The sequence below is a fragment of the Pelodiscus sinensis genome, chromosome W (assembly GCF_052426305.1).
Source record: "Pelodiscus sinensis isolate ZL-2025 chromosome W, ASM5242630v1, whole genome shotgun sequence".
NCBI classification, from domain to species: Eukaryota; Metazoa; Chordata; order Testudines; family Trionychidae; genus Pelodiscus; species Pelodiscus sinensis.
Window position 1 is genome coordinate 10,849,217 of NC_143084.1, and position 16,606 is coordinate 10,865,822.

The 16,606-nt window shown below is 60.1% G+C and overlaps 1 protein-coding gene across 1 annotated transcript; it reads left to right on the forward strand.

The window, feature by feature from the left end:
* The first annotated feature begins 5,307 nt into the window (after positions 1–5,307).
* LOC149520861 (uncharacterized) lies at positions 5,308–6,428 on the forward strand. Its single transcript, XM_089775080.1, has 2 exons — positions 5,308–5,768; positions 5,964–6,428. Exons 1-2 carry the CDS (start codon positions 5,429–5,431, stop codon positions 6,374–6,376), a joined length of 753 nt encoding a protein of 250 aa, XP_089631206.1. The 5' UTR covers positions 5,308–5,428; the 3' UTR covers positions 6,377–6,428.
* The last annotated feature ends 10,178 nt before the right edge of the window (positions 6,429–16,606 follow it).

Sequence of the window (16,606 nt, forward strand, 5' to 3'; positions counted from 1 at the left end):
ATTGTAATGAGTTTGTTCTTATTGCTGATAACTTTTGTAACCGATGCGCTGCTGCTACCAAGAATTGTAAAAATGTCCAATGTGCATGCTCTTTTGGAAAAACCCTGGAACATGTGTAACCCCCTTTTCCTTCCCCGGGTTACTCGGGAAGCAGGTCATACTCACAGGTGTGCCTGGGCAATTGCTGGCTTTAACGTAAAAGGAGATCCTGAGTGCCTCTATGTTGGGTGGTTAGAGAAGGTGCACGATGCCTGCATGTTCTGCAATTCCAGCGTATTCCACAAGATGGAGGCCAGCACTGTCTTTCCCAACCACACCATCAGGTTCAGGGATGTGGACATGCCACTGTGTATCATGATGCAGCCTACCCTCTCCTGCCGTGGCTTATGAAGCCCAACACCGGCCACCTTGACTCCAGCAAGGACCACTTTGATGCCAGGCTGTGCAGGGCCCGCATGCAAGTGGCATGTGCTTTTGGGCGTCTCAAGGGCCATTTCTGATGCCTCCTGACCCGCCTGGATGTAGGGGAGCAGATCATGCCCCAGGTGGTGTCCATGTGTTGCATGCTTCACAATCTGAGAGAGAGGAAGGGGAAGGCATTCCTCCCTGGGTGGGGGGGCAGAGGGCAGCCGGGTGGGCAGGGTCTTTGACCATGCACAGAGCTGCCAGCTGGCAGGCCCATTAGGCAGGGGTGCACAGCTGGGAGGCCCTGAGGGAGAGTTTCGCACAAGGACCCCAGTAACACACTCTCCAAGGCCTCCCCACTAGGGGCCTGTGCCTTGCCCCTCTGTGCCTTGACCCCTGCAGAGACAATAAAACAACTTTTTTGTTTTTGAAAAAAAAATGAACTCCTTTGGTTATTTATTTGGGTAAAAGTAACTGGGGAAAGAACCTGGGAGAGTGGAGGGGCTGGGAGTGGCACCTGGCTCAGATGGTTCCACTGCCTCCTGTGTGGGAACCTTGGCTACCACGGGGCGGGGGGGGCGCTAGGGCTTGATGCAGGAGACAGGGCTGGAGCAGGCACGGGCAGAGGGGCAGGGACTGGCATGGGAGGTGGGGCAGCACCAGGCGCTGGGGCAGGAGGAGCAGGGGCTGGCGGGCGAGGAGAGACTGGACAGTCGCACACATGGTGCAGCCCTGCTGCAGCAACTCCCTCCAGGTTTCTCTCCGCAATTGCATGTCCTCCCGGGGCCTCTGGTCCAGCGTCTCATGCAGGGCCCAGAGCACGCAAATGTGTTCCCACAGCAGTTCCTCCTGTGTTCTCCTGCGCCTGCGGCTCTGGCGCTGTCAGGCGGCTGCCCTGGGTGGTGTTGCCCTCTCCCCTCACAGCTGGTTCAGCTGGGGAGAATAAAGAGAGAGGGTCAGTCATCCCTGGAGACACTGTCCCTGCAGCCATGCCCTCATCTGAGACTGACAGTTCCCTGGTCAGAGGAAGGTGATGTCCTGGGAGCAAGGCCACGTGTAGCCTTGACAGCGGGCCCTTTCTTAGAGGCCAGACATCCCTAGGGGAGCATGCTTCCCACCCCCCACCCGCATCCTGGAGACGAGCAGCCATGGGAAGTTGCCGGCCACACTAGGATCCAGTGGGTGGGAGGGACTGTTAGCAGATGAGCACAAAGAATTGTACTTCTGCCCACCTCCTCCACAGCAGCACTCTCCTTCCTTGCACCTTGAAAGTAAGCTGCTGCTGGGCTTGTGGGGGGAGGGGGGAGAAACCAGGACTGCATGGTGGGTAGCTTCCCTGTTTTCTAGAGAGCTGCTCCTGCTCAGGGTGATGGGGGGGGGGGGGGGTGAGGGCAGCACCCTCGATGGTGGGCTGGGGCAAACAGCTGCCATGTGGAGGAGAGTTTGGTGTAGAACCGGGCTCTGGGAAGTCTGCCCCCTTTTCTTTCTCCTTTCGATGTGGTCTCCATGAGCTAGTGCTCAGGACAGTGCTGAGAGTCAGGTCTGAGGGGGGTGGTGCGGCGGGGCAGGACCCACACAGGAGATAAACAGGCACCTGGGAACTGCTGGCTGCAGGAAAACAGGACAGAGAGCCATGCGCTACCCCACTTGTCCCCATAACATAAGAACTAGGGGTCAGCAAATGAAATTAATAGGTAGCAGATTTAAAACAAACAAAAAAGTATTTTTTCACACAGTGCACAGTCAACCTGTGGAACTCCTTGCCAGAGGATGTTGTGAAGACCAGGATTTTAACGGGTTCATAAAAGAACAAGATAGTTTCATGGAAGATGGGTCCATCAATACTTATTAGCCAGGATGGGTAGGAATGGTGTCCCTGGCCTCTGTTTGTCAGAGGCTGGAAATGGATGACAGGAGAGGGATCACTTGGGCTACGTCTAGACTGGCCCCTTCTTCGGAAGAGGCATGCTAATTTCGAACTTTGGAATAGGGAAATCCGTGGGGGATTTAAATATCCCCCGCGGATTTAAATAAACATGGCCGCCGCTTTTTTCCCGGCTTGGGGAAAAGCCGGAAAAGAGCGTCCAGACTGGCGCGATCCTCCGGAATAAAGCCCTATTCTGGAGGATCTCTTATTCATACTTTGAAGTAGGAATAAGAGATCCTCTGGAATAGGGCTTTATTCCGGAGGATCGTGCCAGTCTGGACGCTCTTTTCCGGCTTTTCCCGAAGCCGGAAAAAAAGCGGCGGACATGTTTATTTAAATCCGCGGGGGATATTTAAATCTCCCGTGGATTTCCCTATTCCAAAGTTCGAAATTAGCATGCCTCTTCCGAAGAAGGGGCCAGTCTAGACGTAGCCTTGATGATTACCTTTTCTGTTCACTTCCTCTGGTGCAGCTGGTATTGGCCACTGTTGGCAGACGGGACACTGGGCTAGATGGACCTTTGGTCTGACCCAATGTGGCAATTCTTATGTTCTAATTAATTAGTGTACAGCATTGTATTTCATCTCTGTTTTTGTCCTCTTACATAATGTCTTCCACTGACAGCCTAGAAAGCACTTTGCAAATGCTGGCTCTGTGCCCTCCTGAAAATTCTACCTTAGGCCTTCAAAAATAAATTGAGGGGCACAGGGCTTTTGCTGGATTTTTTTCCAGTAGTGAGTTTCTCCCATTACTTAGTTAAGCCTCATTGCAGCCCTTTGAGAAACACTGATCTAAATTTATAAAATAAGCCTAGCAAATAAGAATACTTACCTATCTCAAAGTGGTCCGCGAAACCACTCTGAGAAACTTGCTAACTGGTTGCTCCGGTGTGTTTATTTACCAGCTCTGCAGCCACGGAGCCTCATGGTTCCCATTGACTCTGTTTCAACATTTGCAGCCTAGGGGAGCTGTCTCTAGATAGTGCTGCAGTGCCCGGGGAAACTGAGGCACACACACAGTTACCACAGAATGTCACAGGACAGTAGGAATCACATACAACACAACAAAGCTAACCAATACCCACTTGGTCACATCTCCCCCTGCTTCGAGACCGAACAGAGCAGGGTCACTTAGCCCGATGCTTTATCCCAGAGAGGGGGGGGTCTGAGCTTCCCCTTCACATGGACCACCTCCATGTCATAATCCTGCAGGAGCAGGCTCCATCTCAGTAGCTCGGCGTTGGCCCCCTTCATCTGGTGCAGCCAGGTCAGAGGGGAGTGGTCAGTGTACACCATGAAATGCCGCCCGAACAGATATGGCTGCAGCTTTCGAAGGGGCCCACACCATCGTCAGGCATTCCTTCTTTATGGCCGCATAGCTCTGTTCCCAGGGCAGCAGCTTCTTGTTCAGGTACACGATGGGGTGTCGTTCCCCCTTCTCATCCACCTGCTTCAGCACTGCCCCCAGCCTGGTGGCTGAGGCGTCAGTGAACACCATGAAGGGCTTGTCAAAATCTGGGTTTTTCAGCACTGGGGCTCTGACCAGGGCCTCCTTCAGCACACACAGAGCCCCCTGGCCCTGCTCGGGCCAGACCACTTTACTTGGCTTCCCCTTCTTACACAGCTCCATGATAGGGGTGGCGATGGAGCTGAAGTTGAGCACAAACCTCTGGTAGTACCCCGCCATCCCAATGAAAGCCTGGACCTGCTTCTTGATCTGGGGAACTGGCCAGTCTCTGATGGCCTCCACCGTGGCCGGCTCAGGCTTTAAGCAGCTGTTCCCCATCTTATGGCCCAGGTAAGACACCTCTGCCATCCCCACCTTGCACTTCCCAGCCTTCAGTCAGCCCAACCCCTTGCAGCCGGTCCAGCTTGGGCTGCCAGCTGCCTGGGTTCTCTGCAAGGAGGGGAGTTAAGGCTTTAAACCAGGGAGGGACACCTGGGTTCTACCCCAGTCTGGCTGGACCCCTGCCAGCCCTCAGCGTGTAGGGTGCCCTGGGAAGGCAGAGTGTGTGTCGGGGGGCTGAGATCACACTGGCCTGCAGAGAGAGAGCGAGCTAGCTAGATATCACTCTGGCCTGCAGTGTGAGAGAGAATAACGAAATCATTTTATCAATCACTGTTTCCACTCAAATGTTTCATTGATCTCTCAAGCACACTCATTGCATAACTATTTTGAACTCCTTTATTTAAAAAAAGCACCCCCACACAGAAATTCCTGCATATGGACCTGTCTTGAGTAAAAATGTCTTGCAAGTCAATTATGAGTCCACTGTTAAGTACATAATCAGAAAATAACTTTCACACCTAACAGCTATTTATGCTATTATGTCAATTATCAATAATATTACATTGTATATTTTCAGTCATGCAAATGGACATTCTTATACGGCTCTTTGTTGACCACTTGTTCTGAATGTTGATGTAATTTGGCTCTTTAGTTTGAAAAGATTGCCAACCCCGGTGTTAATGTGGCAGGATAAAGGGGTAAGTAAGTGTGTGTCAGAGAAGGGGGTGTCTATGTGGGTATGTCTACACTACAAAGTTAGTTCGAACTAACTTTGATAGGCGCTACACTAGCGCTCCGCTAGTTCGAACTTAATTTGAACTAGCGGAGCGCTTAGTTCGAACTAGGTAAACCTCATTTTACGAGGATTAAGCCTAGTTCGAACTTACTAGTTCGAATTAAGGGCTGTGTAGCCCCTTAATTCGAACTAGTGGGAAGCTAGCCCTCCCCAGCTTGCCCTGGTGGCCACTCTGGCCAACACCAGGGAAACTCGTCTGCCCCCCTCCCGGCCCCGGAGCCCTTAAAGGGCCACGGGCTGGCTACAGGGTTTGTGCCAGTTGCAAGGCTGCCAGCACCCGTGCCAGCACACCCAGCAGCTGACACCCCATGAGCCAGCCACCCGAGGACACCCAGCCCTCCCCCTCTTCCCGGGACCAGCCTGGCGTCTCCCAGGACCCTGCCCAGGGCCACAAGAGGCAGGCGCCCGCGTGGTCTAGTGCGGAGATCGTGGACCTCATCCAGATTTGGGGGGAAGCCTCCAATGTCCACGATCTCCGCACTAGCCACAGGAACGCGGCCGTCTACGGCAGCATGGCTGCCAGCCTGGCCGCCAGGGGCCACCAGCGCAGCCGGGAGCAGGTGCGCTGTAAGATCAAGGACCTGCAGCAGTCCTACTCCCGGGCCTGCCTGCCAGGGGCCGACCCGGAGGCCTGCCCCCACTTCCAGGCTCTGGACCGCATCCTGGGGGCTCATGCCGTCCCTGCCCCCCGAGACGTGATAGACCCCGGGGCAGAGGGACCGCTCCCAGATACCGAGGAGGAGGGCTCTGAGAGCCAGGAGCCTGCCGGCAGCCTGCCCAGGACCCAGTACCCCCGAGGCACCCCACAGAGCCGCTCGCCTGTGTCGTCCGAGGCCGGGGAGGCGTCCACCTGTGAGTACCATCATGCTCCCCTTATGTGTACGGGGGGCTGGGGCGAGAGGGAGCCCAGGGACCGTGCGCCTGGGCCTTGCCCACCACAGAGCAGCAGCTGGGGATCCTGCAGGGGCCCTGGCCTTGCAGAGGGGAGCTGGGATTCACACACCTGGGCCCCTGGGGTAATTGACCGCTGTTCTTGTTGCACCACAGCCGCAGCACCTGGGCCTGCAGGGCGCACCACCCCGCCTGCAGCAGCCGCCCGCGCCCGGGCCAGCAGGAGAGCCAGGAACCAGGAGGAGTACCAGAGGCGGCACCTCCGGTTCCTGGAGCACCAGCTCCGCACCCAGGACCACTGGGTCCAGGAGGACCTGAGGCTGCACCAGAGGAGCTTGGAGGCCCTGGAGGAGCAGGGCCGTGCCCTGCGAGGCCACCTCCAGAGCCTGCTCGACCGCTTCCCAATTCCTCCTGCTCCGGCTCCTGCTCATCCTGCTCCCGCTGCTCCCGCTCCTGCTTCCTCCACACCCCCTGTCCCTTCTGCCCCACCCTCCACAACCATTCCCCACCGACGCCCCCGGACCCGCAGTGTAGTGAGACAGTTGAGGCAGCCAGACCCCCACCCCTGAGCTTTCCTTTCCCTTCCTCCCTTCCCTCCCCTTCCAGCTCCCTCGTCCCAGGTTTCCCCCTCCCCTCTCCCATCCTCCCCCCACCCCAGTTACGTTAAATAAAAAGACGTTTTTGTTTGAAAAACAGGTGTCTTTATTTGACAGTAGGTAGGGAGGGGAAAGGGGAAGGGGGGTAGGGTGGAAGAAGGCCCCAGTGGGGCATGCAAGGGAGAGGTCAGTCCTCCTCCTCCACCAGGAAGCTCTCCCGCAGGGCTTCCCAGATCCGGACGGCCCCCCGCTGGGCTTCCCGGATGGCGGCGGTGCGGGGCTGACCGTAGTGTCCAGCCATGCGGTCAGCCTCAGCCATCCAGGCTGGCAGGAAAGCCTCCCCCTTTCTCTCACATAAATTGTGGAGCACACAACATGCTGCCACCACGGGAGGGATGTTGTGCTCGGCCAGGTCCAGATGGGTGAGGAGGCATCGAAAGCGGGCTTTCAGTCGCCCGAAGGCCCCCTCCACCACGATGCGGGCCCTGGTCAGCCTGGCATTGAAGGCCTGGCGGGAGGGATTGAGGTGCTTCATCAGCCATGGCTGCAGTGGGTAGGCGGCATCCCCCACCAGGCACACGGGCATGTCCATGTCCCTGACCCTGATGTGGCGGTCAGGGAAGAAGGTACCGTCCTGCAGCCGCTGGCACACGGAGGAGTTGCGGTACACCCGTGCGTCGTGTGCTTTGCCGGACCAGCCCACATTAATGTCCGTGAACTGTCCCCGGTGGTCACACACGGCCTGCAGGATCACGGAGAAGTACCCCTTGCGGTTGACTTACCGGGATGCGTGGTGTTCCGGGGCACGGATGGGGATGTGCGTCCCGTCGATGGCCCCCCCTGCAGTTCGGGAAGCCGAGGGCGCCGAATCCCCGGATGACGGCGTCCGGGTCGGCGAGGCGGACCACCCTGCGGAGCAGCACCCGGTTGATGGCCTTGACCACCTGCGGAGAGAGACACAGCAAAGCGCCAATCAGTGGGGCGCCCGGGTGGCTGGGAGCATTCATGCCCTGGCAGTGCCCCACTCCCGGAAGCAACCCCCCTGGTGGCGTGTAGTATGGCCGGGACAGCCCGACCCCTCCGGTGCGGGGCGCTTTCGCCTCCTCCCGCCCCCTTTGTCCCGGGGGCAGCCCATCCCCTCCTTGCAGCCCCCCTCCTCCCCCGGCGCAGTGGCCGACGAGTGCCGTACCTGCATGAGCACCGCTCCGACGGTGGCTCTCCCCACGCCGAACTGGTTCCTGACGGATCGGTAGCTCTCCGGCGTGGAGAGCTTCCAGAGGGCGATGGCCACCCGCTTCTGGAGGGGGATGGCGGGCCTCATGCGAGTGTCCCTTCTGCGCAGAGCAGGGGCGAGCCACTCGCAGAGCTCCAGGAAGGTGTCCCTCCTCATCCTGAAGTTCTGGGTCCACTGTCGGTCTTCCCAGCGCTCCAGGACGATGCGGTCCCACCAGTCGCTGCTGGTGTCCAGACGCCAGATGCGGCGGGGCATGCCGGTGCCGGGGTGCCGCCACGGCTCCTCCACGGCCCCCAGGGCGGCCAGGTGGAGAGGCAGGGGGCTGACGTGCACCAGGTGGTGCCAGGCAGCCTCGAGCCATTGGTGGCAGGCTTGCAGCAGCAAGTCCAGAAAGTGCACCAGAAGGTGCAGGGCGAGCTCTGGCTCCATGTTGCCACCTGCGGCGGCCCCCCTCGAAGGGAAGCACCGACACAGATGGGCGCAGAGATCAACGCTTTGCTGTCCCTCGGCGAGGTTGGCAAGGAAGCAGGAAAAGCTGAGAACCCGCTGTCCAGGGGGGTCCCTTTAAGCTCGAGCCTCAGATAGCCTCAGACAGCAGCCACACAAAGCAACTACTGACCTGATGCCCTGCCAGAACCGGTTTCAGGTGCCCTTAAATGCCCCCCTGCGTCCAATCAGTGTGGACGCACTAGTTCGAATTAGCAAAACGCTAATTCGAACTAGTTTTTAGTTCTAGACGCGTTAGTTCGAATTAGCGCTGTAGTGTAGCCGTAGCCTGTGAGGGGCAGAAGTGAAAGGTGGGTGAGTAGATAGGGCTGGGTGTGACTGGGGAAGGATTAAGGGATGTGTATAAAGTAGGGTGACCTGACATCCCAAAATTATTGGGACTGCCTTGTATACATACATTTACTTTTCACCCCCCCCCCCCCCAACAACCACTGGCCCAGGACACACTGGTTCTGCGCTGGGTTGCAGTGCCACGGAGCCTGGGACCTGGAAGCTGGATGGAAAGTGGCAAGGATGGGGGAGCAGCAGAGCTCGCTGAGCACCCTGCAGCGGCCCCCTGACAAGGCGCTGCTGCCTGCTGGTGGGGCCCGGCAGCGGAGCGGGAAGCCCGGAGCACAGTGAGGAGTTGCTGCCACCCTGACCTTCCTGCGGGGGAGACTGGGGCAGCAGGTGGTGCTGCTGCCACCTCCCCCTGCAGAGGCCCGTGTACTGGGTGGAGAACAACCGGGCTGGGCCCGGACCCCAACCTCTGCCTGCTGGAGCCCCCTGAGGCCCTGTGTCACGTAAAAAGTTGTATGGTGGGGCCTGCAGCTCAACAGGCTAGGATGGAAGTTTCCATCCTAGCTGTATACAGGCAAACACAAACAGCAGCTGGGCTTTATCAGCTCTAACCCGTGCCTTGAGCTGGGAAACTACTAAGCGGTAAACAAGTTTGACCTCGGTCTCAGCCCATAAGAGCGATAAGAATGGCATTGAGTCAGTACGCACGCACCCAATAAACAACTGTGATAGAGCTAGTCTAGGGAGTCCCATGCCTGGTGAGTCTCACCAAGGACCTAGATCTCAGAGGGTGCCCTGGATTCCCCCAGCTGGAGCCACATCCACTGTGGCATGGTGTGAGGTGCCAGGAACGGGACTCTCCTGACTGAAGTCCTATGAAGATTACAAGTGTGGAAACTTGCTGGACAAGACAGTTTCAGCAGAAGTTATGTATGCTGCTGTAGTGTGTTTGAACGTAAATGAATAACGCCAGTAGAGTCTGACTCAAAACATGTAAAACTATGTCAGGGTTTGGTTGTGCCAGGAAAACTGAGTATGCCTGGAATTTGATTATTGTCCACAACATGGAAAGGGAGGGGGCTGATCAGAGGAGAGCTATACTGCAGAGTGACCACTGGGGACAGCCACACTAGCAAGACAGTAGCTGGCTGGGACCCACCATCTTCTTGTCATCCGACCAGGTAAGTGGCCCCCCTGCACCAAACCCCTCCCCTGCCAGCCCTTGGACCATGCTGAGGGCTGTGCAGCACAGCCCCAGTCCCTCCCACCAGGAGATGCTGGGGGGAGGGGGGGTGTCATGGGGTTGCACGCCCCGCACCACTTCGGAAGGGGGAAATATGGCCCCAAAGCAGAGTCTGTATCGGCCCTGTCTGGGGGTAACGGTGGCTTAGCAGCCGAGTCTGCACTGCCCCCTTCCCGGGGGATAAATATGGCCCAGTGGCCGAGTCGATATTGCATTCAAATGGCTCCCCCCTTTGGGGTGTCAGGGCAGGGGGGCCTGGGCCCAGGGCCCTAACAGTGGCGGGTTGTTTCCACCACTGGCTAGGCGGGGAGTTGTCCCGGAAGCACGCCGAGTTCTCCAGGATACCGCCTGCTCCCTGCCCTGGGCTGCTTCCTACCCCCGTCTGCTGCGTGGCCTTGTCGGTATTTTGAAATAGGGGACAGTTTGAAATAAAAGCATGAACCAACCCCTGCATGCCCGCCCGCCCCCCCCCCCCGGTGTGTCAGAAATGTGGCTGGCCTCCCCTGACCCTGTGAGCAGGAGCCCAGGGGTCCTCTGGTGCAGCCTCCTGGGGCTGTGGTCCAGATTGGCACTGCACGTGCATGGATTGCAGCGTGAACCCCAGGCTGAGCAGGCTGCACGAGGAGCACGCCCCAGCCCCTTGCTGCCCACCACCTCCACCCTCTCTCTCTGAGAAAAATAAGGTCATTCACCTGATGTTCCCTCCCCGGCCTCAGAGGATCCCTGGGACACATCCAGGCCGTGGGGTACTGGCTTCAGAGCCACCGAGGTGACAGTGCTGGCTACGTCAGTGGTCCTCTTCTTCCTCCTCTGCATTACCAGCTCTGGGCCCTGGGCTGGCGACAATGGGCGTCCTCCTGCCCCGAGTGAACCACTGGGGTGGAGAAGGGGCTGTACCACCCCCCCCCATACCACCCCCCGCACCACCACCACCAGCTGCTGCCTGGGGGGGGGGCTTGCCGGCTGCCCCCCTCCCCTCCACTGCTCCAGAGAAGGAGGAGGACCCCACCAGCACCACTACCCAGAGGCCTTCCCCCACTGGCTGCTGCCCGCCCGCTGCTGCCGCCGTACCACCTGCACCCCGCCGAGGGGGACAAGGATTGCCAGTCGGACTGTGGAGGGGTTTGTTTGTTGGGACTGAGCCATTCGTCTGCTCTTGGGGTGGTGGTGGACAGAGACACCGAGAGGGGGGTTGAGGGAGAGGTGCAGGAGCCCTCCCCCCGGTCCAGCTGCCCCCCCCATACCACCACCCCCACAACCCCCTCCACCAACCCTTGCACCACCAGGACTTGCCCCTCGGTGGGGCTGGCTGCTCCCCCCGTCTTTGTTATCTGGGACTGTCCTGCTGCAGCTGTGGGCGAGGACTGAGCCTCCCACAAGCGCTCGTGGGTGTGCTCCCCCCTTGGACTTGGCCCCCCTCCCTCAGCAGTGTTGGGTTGGGGTCCCCCCTAACCCCTGCTCTCCCTGCCCTACTCCCCACTCTGGAAGCCTTTCCCACCCCACTCCCTTAGCCAGTTCTGTTTCCTTCTCCCTCCTTCAATTTGCTGACCAGCCCCGCCCAGCCTCAGTTTGTCTTCGCCTGCCCTGCCCACCTTTAGTTTGTGCCCTACTTCCCAGCCCTAGTTTTGCCCTGCCCCACTTCGTTTATCCAGTGCCTGATCCCAGCCTCCCACTAGTTCTCTGGCCCCACCCAGAACTCTGGTCCCCGCCCCGAGCGCTCGTACCCCTTCCCTCCCCCCTCCTTTTTAGTTAGCCCCCTTGCACGTTGCAACGGCCCCATAGCCCCCTCTTGTACCCCAGTGCAGCCGGAGGAGCCGGCCCCCGCCCTGTACCCGTTACCTTGCCCCCTGCCTGTCCTGCCAGCGCCCTCCTCCTCCGCCTGCAGCCTTGCGGGGAGGAGTGGTTGCTGGCCCCTCGGTTCCCCTGTCCCTATCCTGCCCTTTTCTGGTTCCCTCCCTCCCAGCAACTAGTCGGCGGGAGGGAGTGGCTGTCCCCCCTTCCTTTTCTCCCCTTCCCTCCCAATTGTACCCTCCCTTCCCTCGTGTGTCCCTTCCCCCGTAATAGCGCCCTCCTCCCCTGCCACAGCCTCAGCAGGGAGGAGAGGCTGCTAACTCCCCCACTTCTTCAATCGCCCCTCCCAAAACCAGTGCCCTCTCTCTCTCCCGCCCTCTCCCCCACGGACACCCTCCTCCCCTGCCTGCTGTTGGTGGGGAGGAGTGGTTAACCCTTGTTCCCCCGTCCTGTCATCTGTGCCTCCTTCCTTACATGATGGAGGAAGTCCCTGCCCCTGTCAGTCCCACGGTCCCCTCGTTACCACCGGGCCCAAGGAATGCCGTGGCTGACCTCCCGACCCCAGGTCCGAGCTCCGCCGCTGCCACAGCCGACGCTCCCTCAGATCTGGGAGCAGCCTCCACCTCGGCCGGGAAAAAGGGCGGGGGGAAGAAAAAGGGCAAAGGCCCGGCCCCGAAGGCCAAACCTCCCAGGGCCGAGGCCGCCCCACCCCCTGTGGCCTCATCGTCTGCCACAGCCCCTCCTTCCCCTGCTGTTCCCTCCACCAACTCTGGGGGTGATTCAACCAAGGACCCCAGAGCGTACGCCCAGGTGGCCGCTGCCGTCCCCCACATGCCGTGTCATCTGCCCCAACTGCCGCCTCCAGCTCCATCCTGGGTGGCCGGGGCCCCTTTCCCGCCATGACCAGGAGGCACGGCGTTCGCTGCCTCCTGGTCGCCCGCTTGCCCCACGTCGAAACTTACGTGCGGGCGTTGGCGAGGGTGGTGGCGGCCTCCAACATGTACGGCAAGGCGGTGTTCTTCCTTGCCTCGGAGGCCGCTGCCCAGGAGGTGGTGGAGAGGGGCCTGGCGGTGGGGGGCGTGCACGTGCACCTCAAGCCATTGGAGGACCTGGGGGAGCCCATTTCCATCATCAGCCCTCTCCCGTTGGGCTGTAAGGACCCCGCCCCCCGCCACATGTTATCGTTCCGCCGGCAGGTGCAATTACAAATGCCGCTGGCGGCACGTGGCGGGGTGGCGCTAGAGGGGTCCTTTATGGTGCCCTACCAGGGGGCCCTCTACCGGGTCCATTATTCAACGGGTGAGGCCCGGTGCTTCCTCTGCCGGGTGATGGGGCACATCCGGAGGGACTGCCCCTTGGCCCGGTCGGGGGAGGCGTCCAGGCCCCCCGGGGCCCGGGAGGGCGCTGGCCCTACCACCGCCAGCCCCCCTGGTAGTCCGGCCTCCGCGGCTACCCCTCCCCCAACCGACGGCCCTGCTCGGGAGCCGGAGGCACTCCCTCCGGCGTGCCCGAGCGAGCAGGCAGGCCCCGCCTCCATTCCCTCTGTCTCTGCGGGGCCTGAGGGGGAGAGGGTGGCGCAGCCGTTGCCGGGCGAGGGAGAGGGCTCCCCCCAGGTGGAGGTTTCCTTACCCTCCTCTCTCCTTCCCTTGCCTCACCGCTCCCCGCGAAAACCAACTGCGCCCCCTGGCCTTGCCCCTGCTGACCAGCCTTCCACCTCCACCTTGGAGGGCTGGACGCTCGTCGGGGGAAAGCGCAAAGCCCACCGTTCGTGGACTCAATCTCCCCGCTCCGATGGGGAGGGTGGGAAAGCCTCCCTCCGTAAGATTCCGAGCGGAGCCAGCGCTGTCGAGATCGCCCCCGGCGAGCGTCAGCAGGTGGCGCCGGCCAAGGAAGCCGTGGCAGCGAGGGGGGACAACGACGTCCCCCCTGTGGAGCCTATCTGCGAGGAGGCCTCGGTTTTGATTGCAGTCCCCGCAGCTACCGTCACCTCGACGGCCGGTAGGGAAGGCTCCGGGGCCGAGGGGATGGAATTGAGCTCCATCTTCGAGGAGATCGAGGCCCTGGGTCTGACCCCGCTCACCCAGGGGGATGACGGCCCTCTGCCAGCGGGCCTCGGTCTGGGCAGCGACTCTGTGGCACCGCCCCCTCCTCTCCCTAACCCTAACACTAATCCTGACCCTATGTCCCAGGTGGCTGACCCCGTCCTTACACTCGGGGCGCCCCTACTGTTACCTATTGGCCCGGCCGACTCGGACGCCGTAGGCCGGGTCTTGAGCTCGGGGCGCCCCCTCTCCGGCGAGTGAGGCGGGGTGGTCATCTTCCCTTCCCGGCGGGGGCCCAGCAGAGAACACCATTCAGGCCGACGCTGTGGTGACTACTCCTGCCTATCCATCTGCACGGGGCGTCGGCGCGGGCCCCCTCCCTGCTCCTGTCCCCCTGGTTCCCATTCGGGAGGAGCCGCAGCCTGGTGGCACAAATCCGGAGGACTCTCCCCTAGGCCCCGCCCCAATTTCTGGTCCCCTTTCTTGTCCTGAACCCCCCCTCACTCCTGCACGTGCCCTTGGCCCCGACCCTACACTTTACGAACCCATTTCTAGTCCCGAGTCCTCCCCTGTCCCTGATCCCTCTCCTACCGTCACCGCCCTCCCTCTTCCCGCTCACGCCCTACCGTCCGGCCGTGAGCCCGCCCCCCTTCCACCTCTACCGTTTTGCCTGTCCCGCCTTCACTGTCCTACCAAACCGCCGTCATTGCCACCCCCACGGGGGCCGTCTCGTTCCTGTTGACCGTGAGCGGCCCTCAGGGGGTGGTATTTGTGTCCCCGGTCCCTAGTTCCCTAGGGGCTGCCTTGTTCCCTCTGCCGCACCTTCCCTCGCCGGGGTTGGGGGCGGGCAGTGCGGCGCCATCGCTCTTGGCGCCGCGCCGGGGCTCGGACCCCGGTTTGCCCACCTCTGTGGCCCGCGAGGTCTTTCGGGGGGCCCAGACAGAGGAAACGTCCAGTGCCCCCTCGGCGCTGGGGGCCGAGCTCCGCCAATTCCTCACGGATACACGTGGGGCTAAGGGGAAGCTGGAGCTGGTCCTTCAGCTCTGGGGGGACTTCCATTCCATCTTGGGGGCCAGAAGGGCCCTTTTGCAGGAGGGGAGAGGGATCAAGAGGCGGGACATCGTGGCCTACCGGCGGGCCCGCAAATTCCATGACGCTCTCCTCCCCTTCGGGAGCGGCCTGTTGCGGGGCCTGCGGGAGGCCGACGATCACCCTGCCCGTGAGGATCCACCCCAGCCCTCATCATGAATTACACAACCATTGCGACGTTGAACGCCCGGGGCTGTAGGGCGGGTCTCCGCAGGAGCCGGGTGCTCTCCTTCCTTCTGGAGGGGGGGTACTCGGTGGCTTTCCTGCAGGAGACCCACACGACTCCAGCCATCGAGGCTGGCTGGCGGCTGGAGTGGGGGGACGGGGTGCATTTCAGCCACCTCGGTGCTTGCTCGGCCGGGGTGGTCACCCTGTTCTCCCCTGCTGTCACATTACCGAATTGGAGGGAAGCAGCCAGATCGCTGCTGCACCCCTAGGTGGGGGTGTTGGCCCCAGAAATTAGTATTGAATGGGAGCTTATTGTTTGTTAATCTTATGTACGCTATTTATGTGAGTGTATAATGTCTGTGTGTGTAGGTAGGAATCTGTAATCTGTGTGGAAGCTGAATATTTCTCTGAATGTGGTTAAGCATTGCTATGGACAGGCTGAGTAGCGAAGCCCTGTGGGACAATGGCTCTCAATAGGCTATGGACACACCCAAAGAATGGGATTTGTCACCTGAGGGCAGCCAGCAGGGAACATAGAGATTGGCCTCTGACCAGGTGACTTGCTGCATACAAGAAGAGGCCAGGAAGGAGGTATAAAGAGGCCATGTGGTCGATGCCATTTTGTTCTCAGCTCAGCACTTCATCCCAGAGGCAGCATTGCAGGGATTGAAGAGCCCGGAAGACCTGTGAACCCATCCTGATTGTAGGATGTGCAATAAGAACTTTTAAACCAGCAGCTGCAACATCTCTGCTAGAGCCTGCATCGAGGACTGGGAGATTCGGTGCATGTAACGTACTGTACTTTAATAACCTTACTCTCAGGCTTTTCTTTCTTGTGATAATAAACCTTTAGATATAGATTCTAAAGGATTGGCCCAGCGTGATTTGTGGGTAAGGTCCAGAGGGTAAATTGACCAGGGATCTGTGGCTGGTTTCTTGGAACCGGACAGGACTTGTTCGGGGTAGGTGGGATTGGGTTCTAAGACCCTCCCCCCCACCAGTGTATGAGGCCCGGGGCCATCTGGGGCACGGATATTGCTGGGGTGTCGGAGGGGTTTTGCTCGGGAGGCTTCAGGCAGGTTGCTGAAGCGCTCTGTGGGACTGGTTTGTGGCCTGTGTGGAGAGGTCACCAGTCGGGGGCTGTAAGTAGCCCCGGATTCGAGCAGTTCGCCCTGAGCGGACGCCCTCAGCTGCACCCAGACACGGCCCGGTCCGTCACACCTGCCCTATGGCCCGAGGTGCTGGGGACCGCCGAGGTTGTCCCGGGCCGCCTGCTGCACGTCCAGGCCCGCGTGGAGGGGCTGATGTTGAACCTGGTCAACGTCTACGCCCCGAACGTGGGCCCGGACCAGGTCATCTTTTATTGGCAGGCGGCCACCTTCCTCGGCAGTCTGGATCCTCACGAGTGTCTGGTCCTGGGCGGGGACTTTAACACCACCCTCGATGACCGGGACCGTGTAGGACACATGAACTGCCAGGCCGCAGCAGGCGTCCTCAGGGAGATCGTGGACCATCACTCCCTGGTGGACGTCTGGCGAGACCACCACCCGGATGACAACACCACCTTCACCTACGTCTGGGTGGGGGATGATCAGTCGAGCCACTCCCGGTTGGATCGCATTTATCTATCACGGTTCCATCTGGCACAAGCCCACTCTGGGGCCGGGCTATTGGCATTTTAATGCTGTTCGTCCATCGAGGTCAATGAGGACCACCCAGTGTCATCAGTTTAGTTGGGGGTGGGTTCGGAGATGGCTGATTAGTCCAATACGAGCCCGAAATTGACGGTTACAGTGGGGACATGAAAGATCGGACTGCCGACCGGAGGAAGAGAAGATACCAGCCCTGGA